The following is a 13,440-nucleotide window of genomic DNA, read 5'->3' as shown; positions in this document are numbered from 1 at the left end:
TCTCTTGGTCATGTTGATCGAAGAAACACTTCATGACAATGGTGGCAAGGATGTTTTTCTCCAAAGATGTATTTGCAAAAATATATTCATTTTGCAAATAGCCCATAGGTAGCACAGAGATGGCTGCTTGATTATATGTGAATATAGGGGGTTATTCAGAACTGATTGCTGGTGTTCAAATTCACCATCCCGCTCCAGCGGTTTGCGACGCTCACTGCCGGGGGTGAGCAGCGCTGCCTCTTCCCTCTCCTCACCACCACCGCCGCCCGCTGCTCTGGAGGCTAGGGATGGTGGAGCTCCGTGGATGGGGGACCGGTGCTCCACGTGCATGCGACCATCACCAGCCCCACCGGAAGTTGTTTGATTATCAAATGACTGGGCATGCGCTCAGAGTATAGCGCACCTGCCTGAGGCCATCCAACAATAAAGCACAGCATCTTTTCTAATTGCAAGCAGTTTACAAGTTGATTGACAGAAAGCCTGCACTTGAGAGTGTCACCTAGCCCTTTACTGGGAGTTTCAGGAAAAACACTGGCGTACCCAAGCTTCAACCTGTTTCTATCGCACTGGCCAAGTAGGTCCTGGGTTGTCCACAGACTGCACACACTGGGAAAATCATTTGATGGTGAGGTGAGTTGCAAATGGATTTGTAGCTGATTTTTGATTTGTAATGCCATTCACAGGCGTACACTGGGTGGGATTACATTCACAGGATGGGGTGGCGGCTATCTGATCGCAGGGCACTGTTAATATGTGCCACAGCGATCAGGTCTGAATAACCCACATCGGCGGAAAGTTAATTCATCTATTATCCTTGACAGATTTAAACTATTCCATGCTCCTCATTTTTTGGAAGAAAGTCTGTATTATTATCATGTTTGCTCAACCTTAAATAATAAAGGAGCAGGTTTAGTTATATACAAATGGTATAACGTGTCTTGATTATAAGGTACAAAGCAGGGTAACGCCCAGTATTTTATGGGCATCCCTATGCAAATGCTAGGCGTTCCCCTGGGAACGTAGGTGGGCCGATTTTGTGGAGGCATATAAGTCCGTTCAGAAGACAAGAGAAATCGTTCGATGGTTGGCGTCAATTTCTCCTGCTAGCGACCGCATGCGAGGGGATGTGTTAGCGAACACATCCCCTCGCATGGTACCGAGGGGTTTCGGCGGGAATTCGGGTGGGTTCAGTGCTCGGTATGCAGCGAATTCCACAGCTTATGGATACAGAATTGGTGCCTATGGATACAACAGTGCAAATTGCTTACCCAAGGATAAGGACACAAATGCTATGAGGACTGTGACATTCACCCTCAAAACAAATGGGCCTTACAATATACATCTATTAAACCAATCTCCATCATTTAGTGTCAGTATGACAGAACCCGATCCATATACTGTATCTGCATCAATAACCGTCTGGCACATAATGTATTAATTACATCTATTACAAGTTCCCTGCATGTTGCTAATAAAACCAGGAAAGAAAATCCAGCTGGCTTTCTTATTGCAGGCAATGGATATGCTCACAGCTGCATGTACATACTAATACTTGCTGCTGAAAATGGTGCTAGTTCTGACATTTTAATCTTGAACAGAGAAAACAAAAATCCCTCATACACATGATTTTCCATTGTATAAAATGTACAGATTTCTGTACTTTATTGCCAAGATTTTCTTATGCAAATAACAGAAGCTGTTATAGTCTCATGAGGCTAAGGATAAACGCTCAGCTAAACTGATCTGGAGTATCCTAAAGATCTGATCTCTATAGCAGTGCTTTCCAAGTGTTTATGGGAAGGGCCATATACTTACAGATGTCACCACGCTGATTGATTTTCATGATCTTTTTGGCACAATGCGGGTGCACAGTGTTAACTTCTTTTACAGGAATACTGAGCTATGTACTTCAGAGTTTGACTGCAGTACAATCATAGACGAAACTGCAAGGTGGTCCGGGGGCGCACCGTACCACCCATCCCCTTTAACATATCCTCGGCTCCTTTTCAATTATTTAACCGGCGGGCGGTGACACTTTCCACATACAGAGACCCTGTGCCCCTCCAAAAATGGCAGCCGCATTAGAGGAGACAGAAGCTAGAGGTCCTCCTGCACTTCTGGCATCTGTCAGGGTGCTGGAATCACCTGTGCATCTGTCAAAGCCCGCCCTTGCTGGAAACCGCACCATCTGCACACCATTCCTGAACACCGCCTGCCACTGCCCCCATAGTCCAGTGTGTGTCTCTGATATTGGGGCAGATGTATTAAGCCTTAACAAGAGATAAATGCAAGGGTGATAAAGAGAGATAAACATCCAGCCAATCACCTGCTAACTGCCATGGTACAGGCTGTGTTTGAAAAAAGTCAGTTAGCAGGTGATTGGCTGGACATTTATCTCTCTTTATCACCCTTGCATTTATCTCTTGTTAATGCTTAATACATCGCCCCATTGTCTGTTATTGTCAGAGGATTAAAAATGTAGAATTTTAAAGAATTTGGGACAAAATAGTACACTGTTCTTAATGTATGGCGTATAAGGTAATCTTTTCAGAAAGAACACACCCCTTGCAGCAAGGCCACTCCCCATGCAGTGAGGCCACGCCCTTTTGTGTTCATGCCTATGGTGCACAATTTATGTCTTTAAAAAGAAATCACAAATTTGGAACTGGGACCACCCATTACCAACTGTCTAGTTTCGACTATGAGTACAAGGTACTGGGATACATACGATATCTTGTAAGACCGACCCCTGACATGGGCACATGAGCACCATAGTACCCTAACCCCCCCTTGCAGCAGCCTGTCCCACATTGTCCCGATTAGTACCTAACCCCCGCACTCCGATGCCTAATACTAATCCCTTCCCCCAATCAGAATCTTAACCCTATCTCCCCCTCTTGCCTAAAATTAACCCCTCCCCACAGCCTAAGCTCTTTCCACTGGTGCCTCAACCCCCCCATCCCCGGCCACCCGCTCCCTGCACACTCACCAATCGGGATGCCAGATGTCAGTATTCCAGCATCGGCATCTCTCTGATCTGTTCTCAGTTATGGCGCCGGTGTTCCAAAGGCAGTTGGGATGCCAAGCTTGGTATATGGAATGCTAGCATCCTGACCAACCTTATACTGATGGTACTGCCAGTTGGTAGCACTCAACTAAGACAGTTCATGTTTTACAGGTCACCAGGTAGGTGCATTCATGACTCATTGACTCATTTTAAGAAAATCCACAGCTGGAGCTAATTATTCCACTTTTTTTTTTTTTTTTTTTACTTTAGACCGTGATAGCCAGTCATGCAAATCCCAGCTACAACCATTTACTTAAATGCAACGGAATCAACCAAGTTGGGTAAGCCCCATGTTTAAACTTGAATATGCTTCATCTGTGTAAGTCATGGGTCCTCAAACTGCAGCCCTCCAGATGTTGTGAAACTACAAATCCCAGCATGCCTTGCCACAGTTTTGCTATAATGGAGTGTTAAAACTGTGGCAAGGCATGCTGGGATTTGTAGTTTCACAACATCTGGAGGGCCGCAGTTTGAGGACCCATGGTGTAAGTTATAAATACTCTACATGTTATTGGACGCATTACAGGCTGGTACTTTATAAAAATGACAAAGGTTGGTTGGTTCTTTATCTCTTTTGCACAAGGAGAATAGGCAATAACGCTAAGTGGAATAAGGAAGTGTAATTATGAATGGGTGGTTCTCTAATGGAAGTGTGTTGGATATTTGCATGTGATTTGTTTCCTTTTTTGGCTGTTTTCAATGTGTCAGATTCCAGAGTATCACAGTTATTATTCTGTAATGACTGGTTATGAATTCATCATGAATAAAAATGATGAACATCATAAATACAAGAGTAGCAAGAGTAAATTTCTTCCCAAAGAAAACTTCTGCCTAAATTTAGTAGACATTTCTTGGATGATCCATATAGTGGCTGTACGAATAACGCTTGGCCTACTGAGGGAAAATTGTGATCTAGGATGTGACTCAGAGTCAGTTGTAGTTTAGCTAGAATTGGCTAAACTACAACTTCCTGCGCTAGGCTGCAGGGGGGCCGTCCAGCACAGGGCAAGGCAACCCTGCAGGCCGGTCCCACCCAGTGTTGTGCCCGCAAAAATGTTCATGCACAGGCGTGTGCGCGCATACAGTATCTCTGCAAATCACCCAGTAGCTTTTTTCGGAGATCAGCATCAGGGTCTGAACCAGGCCCTAAATCAAAGGTCATTTGTGGAAAAAATATAAATGCGTGTTCCAATCTCTGATGATGGCAGTGAGTTGCATTTGCTTAGATTGGCCTGCTTTGCTGCTTCAGGGCCATTGAGGAAACAATGAGTTCCATATAACCTCATCAAAGTCTACAGGAGAATATCGGGGTATTGCTGCCAACTGTGAGCTTTTGCCACAGAAACTAAAAAATCCCCACATTATCGGGGTATTAGTCTGTGACAAAACAAACATTTGGGTAAAGCATAGTAGCAAAAATTTACAAAAGCATGATGAGCACATTAACTTTATAAAATAGCAAATCTCATAATAATTCTATAATAATAGTTCTAATAATCCTGTACAATTAGGAATATATCATCTATATATGTCTAATTTCCGCGTGTCGCCGAAACACTGCCATCTGTTGGCAGCAAGTGAAACTATGTCTAGCTTTCAAAGTATTTACTCCAAGTGGGCTTACTGGTATATTATATGATCTTACATTTGGAAAAGTATACAATACTTACAGTATGTAAAGGTTTACTTTTGTTTAATAGTACCTGAAGTCCAATGTCTGTGATCCCCAGACATTCTGATACAGAGAGTTCTCTTATTTTGCTTTGCAGCCCAAGAGCGGTCAGTCCCTGTAATTAAATAATTATGTTCTGTTTATTCTTCTCATTTACAATTTCCATTAACAGAAACAAGTAGGGACACAAATAGGTACCTGATGTCTGTTGCTATAGCTGTACCATCTTTATGCTGACAAGGAATTATCAAAGGTTCTATCTGCACAGCTAATTAGAAGTACATTTATGTGAAATGCTAGCCATCAGAAATCATGAACTTCAAAACACAACAAAAGAAGATGGTATGGCTTTAATAAAGTAACAGATGACTAAACGCATTTCCCTATAATTTGTGTGCCATTGCCAGGGAATCCTACAGGTCAGGAACTGTACTTTATGTTCCCCATGCAGTATAATGCTGGGTGAGTAATGAGATATCTGGGGACCAGATGTGAGTACTATTTCTATTCTATGTACACAGTTTATGGTTCAATGAGCATGGACTATACATCGTGATGCTTTCATCATATTACATCCTTTTTATTAGAATTATTTAGAAAGCTTTAGTCTACACCATGCTCATTTGGGAATGAGCTATTCATTACTGAATGCTAAAAAATTATACTCATACTGAGATCGATCTAGAAAAATAAGGATATAATTAAAAAGACACATTCTGATTCCCTAGTAACCACAACTTAGAGACTTATTAAAGCACTTGGACTGGCATAGCTAGTTGAGGGCCAGATGCACTAAGCTTCAAAAAGTGATAAAATGGAGAGCAACATATAAAGTTTACTGTGTTTTGACAGTGTAATAATCTCCCATGCAGTTTGCGGCCATTAATGACAAGCAATGACCCATGTCTAATGTGACCCGGGCCCCCGTAGGCTTAATCCAGCCCTGCTCTTAGGCAGAGAAATACACGCCTGCTTTAACACTGCTTACTAAGGTGTTGCTTTCACAATCTCCCTGAAGCGCTCTTTAAGAAGCAGGGAAGTATGGATAATATCATGGTACAATTCACTTTTGATTGCAAAAACTGCTGTAAAGTAAGTGATCTCAAATATCTGACAATTTTATATATACGAAAAAAAAGTTTGAGAGCAGAAAACAGTTATTTCCTGGTAAATTATTTAAAAGTACCATAATTCCAAATGTGTTTGAGGCTGAAGAGGTTCAGCGAGGGATTTAGCGGGTGGAAGTGATTAGGCAGAGTTACTATGTCGTTGGTATTCTGCCTGCAGTTGTAGAGGCTAGAGTATTCACGTTTTACTGAAGAAGAATTCACAAGATGAGACACTGCTATTAAAGGGCTGCATTGTTCAATAGATGGGGATCCAGAAAGCCAATGAATGTACTACTGTAGTTTCATTTTTATTTCTTGTTTCCAAACTGCTTATTGGATCTCTGTTTGGTATAATTTGTGACTATGTATTATTTCACCACGGTACTTATGTTTTATCTGGGCTCCCATGTTAAATGCACCCCATTTTTTCATACCCCTACTATCCAACTACGCATGGAGTTGATTTTATATAGTGTGGCGAGTGCAGCGAGCCACCGTGCCCGAAGCGTGGCGAGCGGACGCGGTCTCATAAGAAAAACTGGAGCCCAGATATTACATAAGTACCTTCACCACTTGCAAAACCTAAACTATATAAAACTTTACAAAATATTGGCAGTACTTATTTATCTGGGGGCATCAATGGCAGATCAATCAGTGATCTTACTACAGTGTCATTTCTGACACTAGGACCAGCCAAGGCTCAGAAAGTCCAGCTTGCAACATGTGCGGCATTGCTGCAGTTGACAGAAGAAAAGTGGGTACATTTCATGGCACAGCTCGGGGATGCTGTGGTGTAGATACTGATGGGGATGAGGGGTGGGGATTATTGGATGTGCCAAGGGGGTGCTGTGGTGTGGATATTGAAGGAGCTGGGAGAGTGAGGGGGGTTTCAGTGAAGAGGACATTGATGGGAGTGTGCTGTGAGGTAAATTGGATGGGCCGTGAATGTCTAGAGCAGTGTTTTTCAACCACTGTGCCGTGGCACACTAGTGTGCCTTGAGCTGTTCTCAAGTGTGCCCTCAGATCTAGAGATGCCCAAAGCCACCACCAGTTCAACTGTTATTTACTGGTCTCTTTTTTTCATGTAAAGGGCCAATGTATTTTATTTTTGTTACCTGTGGGGACCAGTGTGATTTTTTTTTTTTTTATATGGGGGCCAATAGGGTTTTTTTTTTTCTGTGGGGGACAATGTGTTTTGCCCTGCGGGGATCTCATGGTGTGCCTTGGCAATTTTAAAATCTTATTTAGTGTGCCGTGAGGTAAAAAGGTTGAAAATCACTGGTCTAGAGGGAGGTGTTGTACTGTGGGTAGGTGGTTATTGAAGAGACTGCGATTCTATGGCATCATAGGCATAGGGATGCACCCCAATCTGCCAAGGCCCTGCTACAGGCACTAGGTATGGCAATCTTTTCTACAATACCACTGTATAAGTTTGCTATAAGGATGCCTTCTGCCTTCACAGTAAGTGTGCAGCCTAATGGTGCATTTTGCACCAGGCCCACTACAACACCCAGCAACCCCTGTATGTTTTAGGCTGCCACACTGAAATACCACCACTATTTTAACCCAGCAGTACCAATTATTACATTACCTTCATTGCCAAAAAGTTAGGATATCAAGATATCAATAGGTAGCTTTTGAGAATGAGCTGTTTAGCCCATGCAGCAGCAATTAATCAGAGGTGTCATGCCCTTAAACATACATATACAAAGAGGCTGGTATGGTGTGCTTGATAAACAAAAAATACATAGTATAAGATTTAAATATAAAATACAATTTTATTAAACATATCAGACAAAATATAAAGATGGAATGCTCATAGATTAGCTAACTGATAAAAAGGTGCAAAATGGTGAGTGTTATAATCACCTGTGACCTCTGATCCTGAGTAGTCCAATGTTAGGATAAACGTGTCCCCAAAGTCTCTTGTATAGCTTGTATGCTTATTGGAGGGGCTAAGGGGGTGCTGTGGTGCAGATATTGAAGGAGCTGGGGGAGTTTTGCAGGTGAGTTCATTGATGCAGTAGCCGCAATGAAAATGTGTGTGTGTGTGTGTGTGTGTGTGTGTGTGTGTGTGATATATATATATATTGACGACTGTTTGAGGTTCAATATTTTAATGAATTGAATAAATAGAAAATTTTATCTGCGAATTGGTGAGTGCCCTCCTTTCAAATTTCTGTATTGTGGACTAGTGCCTTGGAGTGAGCACTACCGGGATGAACTTTTGAATTGTGTGCGGATTCCTATGCATATATATATATATATATATATATATATATATATACACACACACACACAAACACACAGTATAATTATTTTAACTGGGTGGCTGTAGTTCCCTTCTCTAGTTTACCCTACCCCATCCCTCTCAGTATGCTATAATAAATTACAAGGTCTAGTGATTGCGACCCACAATGCTTTATTTGTTTTATAGATACACCAGCATGGAAACTTTCTGTGTCCTGTGTTTCTGGTTTAAGAAGGGGATATCATTTAATGATAACCCTTCAAGTAAAAGGCTGACTCTCCAATTAAATGGAAACCAGAGCTCATAGAAATTTAGTTTGACTAGGCAGCAGAAATAGCAGATTTGCATTTTTATTAAACATACACCATATTTAGTGAGTATATGTACAATTTTGTGAGAAAGTATTTCCATCATGGAAGCAAAACTATACTAAAATTATAGTACAACGATGAAGTGTGGCTTCCAACCTATAATCATATGGTTCATTACTGCCAGTGTACATGTATCTGGGAAGCTGGACAGTGGGATTACCTTCATGAATTTACATAATAAGGGGCTGGCGCAAGATTGAGGCAGATAGCATAAAGCGTCACCACTATAGGCCTGACTGATTCAACTGCATTCACTAAACTACCAAAATGTAGCAATCTTTAGTGTATATGAAGGCTCTTTCTGAGTCACAACTGTGCAGCCATGGAGAAATGCACCTATGAGGGCCCTGCTCACACGCTTACAATCTAGCAACACAAGCACACCTACCATAGCACTGCACTGCAGAAAATCACATTTCTTTGATTGTTACAGATTATTTCAATGAGTAGTGCATAAATTGTGTTTTTAAGTAAGCTGTTTTGAAAGAGCACGCTTTCCCTGCCAGCATATGTATTCTCTGCTATTTTATAAACATTCAAGCACATGACAGTAAAGCTGGGTACACCCTAGATAATATGTCATCTAGTGTGTTCCCACTATGTAGTAGTAGTAGTAGTACGTTTATTTATAAGGCGCCGCAAAGTGTCCGCAGCGCCGTACATAGCAAACAAAAAAACAAATTACAAGGTAACGTACAGGGTGTGTTGAAAGATACAGTATAAATAGGGGTATAGCTGGTCGAACTAAAATCAGCATCAGTTCAGAAGTAGGTGTCAAAATTGTCAAGGAGACTGAAGATGAAGTAGAGGAAGGGAAGAACAGGACAGGTGAGGTAATGAGGTAGGGTGAGTACGTGAGGAAGGAGGGCCCTGCTCATAAGAGTTAACATACTAAAAATAGGTGGGTGGACGAACGAAATACAATAGGATAAGTAGGAACGGAGGGGAACGGAGGATCAAAAGAGGTTAGGAGGAGGGATAGGCTAGTCGAAAAAAGTGGGTTTTGAGGGAGCGCTTGAAGGAGGTAAGGGAATCAGATAGCCTGATGGGTGGCGGGAGGTTGTTCCAGTGCAGGGGGGCAGCGCGAGAGAAATCTTGGACACGGGAGTGGGAGGAGGTGATTAGGTGAGAGGTCAGTCGGCGGTCAGCGATGGAGCGAAGAGGACGGGAGGGAGTGTGGATAGAGATCAGTGAAGAGAGGTAGGGAGCTGTGGAGGAGGAGAGAGCCTTGTAGGTGGTGGTGAGGAGTTTAAAGAGAACTCTGAAAGGAATGGGGAGCCAGTGAAGAGATAAACAGAGGGGGGAGGCGGAGGTAGAGCGGCGGGAGAGGAAGATGAGCCTAGCAGCAGTGTTAAGAATGGATTGGAGAGGTGCGAGGCGGGTGAGAGGTAGCCCAGAGAGAAGGATGTTGCAGTAGTCAAGGCGGGAGATGACAAGAGAGTGAATGAGAATTTTGGTCGCGTCAGTGGAGAGGAATGGTCTGATGCGTGAGATGTTGCGTAGGTGAAAGCGGCAAGACTGTGAGAGAGCACGAATGTGGGGGGTGAAAGAGAGGGAGGAGTCAATGATGACACCGAGGCAGCGCGTTTGGTCGGTGGAGGTGATCTCGGTTTCACCAATGCTGATGGAGATAGTGGGAGAAGAGGGGATGTTCGGGGGATGGAAGATTAGAAGCTCAGTTTTAGCCATGTTTAGTTTCAGGAAGCGTTGGGTCATCCAGGCTGAGATGGCCGTGAGGCATTCGGAGACCTTGGACAGGAGTGATGGGGATAAGTCGGGGGAGGAGAGATAGATTAGGGTATCATCAGCATAAAGGTGGTAATGAAAACCATAGGAGCTGATGAGGGTGCCCAGAGAGGTGGTGTAGAGGGAGAAGAGGAGAGGGCCAAGGACTGACCCTTGGGGAACACCGACTGGCTGGGGGGTAGTAGGAGAGGAGGAGCTCGGAGTGGAGACAGAGAAGGAGCGATCGGAGAGGTATGAGGTGAACCAGGAGAAGACCGTGCCAGTGATGCCAAAGGAGCGGAGGGTGTTGAGCAGGAGAGGGTGGTCAACAGTGTCAAAGGCAGCCGACAGATCAAGCTGGATGAGGATAGAGAAGAGGCCTTTGGATTTAGCCGATAGTAGATCGTTAGTGACTTTGGTCAGGGCAGTTTCAGTGGAATGTAAAGGGCGGAACCCGGATTGGAGGGGGTCTAGAATGGAGTTAGCAGTAAGGTGGCTTAGGAGACGATTATAGGTCAGACGTTCTAGGAGTTTGGAGGCAAAAGGGAGGAGGGAGATGGGCCTGTAGTTGGATGGAGAGTTGGGGTCCAGATTTGTTTTTTTGAGAATTGGGGAGACAAGAGCGTGTTTGAAGGAGGAAGAGAAGATCCCAGAGGATAGGGAAAGATTAAAGAGGTGAGCCAGGTGAGAGCAGACTGATGGACTGAGACGACGGATAATATTGGAGGGGATAGGATCGAGCGGGCAGGTGGAGGGAGAAGCGGATTGAAGGATAGAGTGGACTTCAGCAGCAGTGGTGGGGTAAAATGAGGACAGGGGTTGGAAGGAGGGGAGTGGAGATGTAGGAGGGGAGGAGGGAGAGGGTGAGGTCATGGCAGCAGTGATGGCAGTCCTGAGAGAGGAGATTTTGGTTGAAAAGTAGGTAGCAAAATCAGCGGCTACGATGGAGGACGGAAGAGCTGGAGGAGGGGGGGAGAGCAAGGAGTTGAAGGTGGCGAAGAGCCTGCGGGGATTGGATGATTGGGAAAGGATGAGGGACTTAAAGTAGGATTCCTTGGCCAGAGCAAGGGCAGAGCTGAAGGAGGAAAGAATGAATTTGAAATGGAGATAATCCGCAAGGGAGCGTGATTTCTTCCAGAAGCGCTCAGCAGTGCGAGAGCACTTTTTAAGGAATCGGGTGATAGGTGAGTGCCACGGTTGGGGGTTGGAGCATCGAAGGGGGATAGAGGAGGGAGGGCAGGCAGAGTCCAATGCCGAAGATAGGGTGTCATTATAGAGGGAGGCAGCGAGGTTCGGGCAGGACATGAGGGCGATTGGGGCGAGAAGAGGACACAGCGTGTTTGAGAAGGCAGCAAGATCAAGTGTGTTGACGTTATGCCGTGAGACAATGCGCTTGGGAGGGGGGGTGGGAGAGGGGGAAGCAGTGAGGGAGAAGGAGATGAGGTGATGGTCAGAAAGAGGAAAAGCTGAGATAGTGTAGTCAGTAAGGGAACAAGAGCGAGAGAAGACGAGATCGAGGGAGTGTCCTTGGATATGGGTGGGAGAGGAAGTCCACTGAGATAGGCCAAGAGAAGAGCAGAGAGAGAGGAGTTTGGAGGTGCCAGGATCAGCGGGGTTATCCAAGGGGATGTTAAAGTCACCAAGAATGACAGATGGCAGGTCGGAGGAGAGGAAGTGTGGAAGCCAGGCGGCGAAGTTGTCAAGAAATTGGGAGATAGGGCCAGGGGGGCGGTAGATTGCAGCGACACGGAGGTGGTAGGGGTAGTGTAGACGGATAGAGTGAGACTCAAAGGAGGAGAAAAGGAGAGAGGGTTCAGGGTGAATGACACTGTGGGTGCATGAGGCTGAGAGGAGAAAACCCACACCGCCACCTTGGCGACCGTCAGGCCTGGGAGTGTGAGAGAAAGAGAGGCCACCGTGGGAGAGAGCAGCTGGAGAGACAGAATCAGAGGTGGAGAGCCAGGTCTCGGTGATAGCAAGGAGGTGGAATGCTCTAGAGATGAATAGGTCATGGATGGCAGGGAGTTTGTTGCAGATGGATCTGGCGTTCCATAGTGCACAGGAAAGAGGGGGGGTGGGTTGTGTATTTATGTGGATAAGGTTTTTGGGATTGCAGAAGCGAGGGGGGTCATTGGGAGGGTGGGGGTGCGGGGGCGAGTGGTCAGGATAGGTATGGGATGGGAGGGGGGAGGAGCAGTTGGAGAAAGTGAAGTTGAGAGATTAACAGCCATGAGGAACCGAAAGTGAGAGGGTAGGTTAGTGAAAGCAGACAGAGGGATTTGGGAGGACAGATAGCGTCTGTAGTAGATTTGGTAGAAAACAGAGTGAGAGAGAAGGTAACAGGCAAGGAACTACTGTCAGAGAGGAGACCAGTGGGTAAAATCAGGTTGATTGAGTAATCCAATTAAGTATGAAACAACAACAAGTGAGAGGATGAAGGGAACAGAGAAGGTCAGAAGTGAGGCAAATGTGAGCAGGCGTGAAGAGGGAAACAGAATGCAATAAATGTGTGGCAAAGATAAGAGAAAATAATAGTGAATGAGTAAAATGAAATACAATGTTGGAAAAATATAGATACAATGAATTAAATGTTCGCTGGTGATGCGCATTCCTGCAGGTTGACTCCTGTATTAACCCGACATGCAGGGTTGATGAGGTAAGTCGTTAGTAAGAGCCATGCTGACCGTACCGTTCCATCGCTGATTATATTGGGCTGAGTACACATTGCATATTGTGTATCCAGCTTAAGACATGTAATAAAGAGAATTTTTTATTATTATTACCAGTTATTTATATATAGCACACACATTCCGCAGCGCTTTACAGAGAATATTTGAACATTAATATCAGTCCCTGCCCAAATGGAGCTTACAATCTATATTTTTCACCACACATACAAACAGACATTGTAGGATTAATTTTTGTTGGAAGCCAATTAACCTACTGGTATATTTTTGGTTTGTGGGAGGAAACCGGAGTACCCGGAGGAAACGCACACAAGTTTGAAGAATATATACAAACAATGCACGTGGTGGGAATCAAACTTATGACTTCGACGCTGTGAGGCAGTAATGCTAACCATTAAACCGCCCGCGCTGCACACGTAAAGGGAAAATAAACACAAATAAAGGTTCTACAGTGGTATTTGTTTGGACTTTTATGGAACTCATTGTATGGGGTATTTGCAAAAGCTATAAAAATGAGTGTGTACCTTGAAATGAATAAAGTAGTCAAGAAGAAATGTG

The 13,440-nt window shown here is 44.4% G+C and overlaps 1 protein-coding gene across 2 annotated transcripts in view; it reads right to left on the bottom strand.

Moving 5' to 3' along the window:
- The window catches only part of FBXL13 (F-box and leucine rich repeat protein 13), a 167,842-nt gene that overhangs the window by 8,210 nt on the left and 146,192 nt on the right, over positions 1-13,440 (bottom strand). For both annotated transcript variants that reach the window (XM_083183033.1, XM_083183032.1), the window contains exon 18: positions 4,771-4,854. In XM_083183033.1, the coding sequence (XP_083039159.1) occupies positions 4,771-4,854 (84 nt within the window). The remainder of the gene's footprint in view (positions 1-4,770; positions 4,855-13,440) is intronic.

Source organism: Crinia signifera, chromosome 4 (genome assembly GCF_055691185.1).
Source record: "Crinia signifera chromosome 4, ASM5569118v1, whole genome shotgun sequence".
Taxonomy (NCBI): domain Eukaryota; kingdom Metazoa; phylum Chordata; class Amphibia; order Anura; family Myobatrachidae; genus Crinia; species Crinia signifera.
This window is presented reverse-complemented; position numbering and strand designations above follow the sequence as displayed.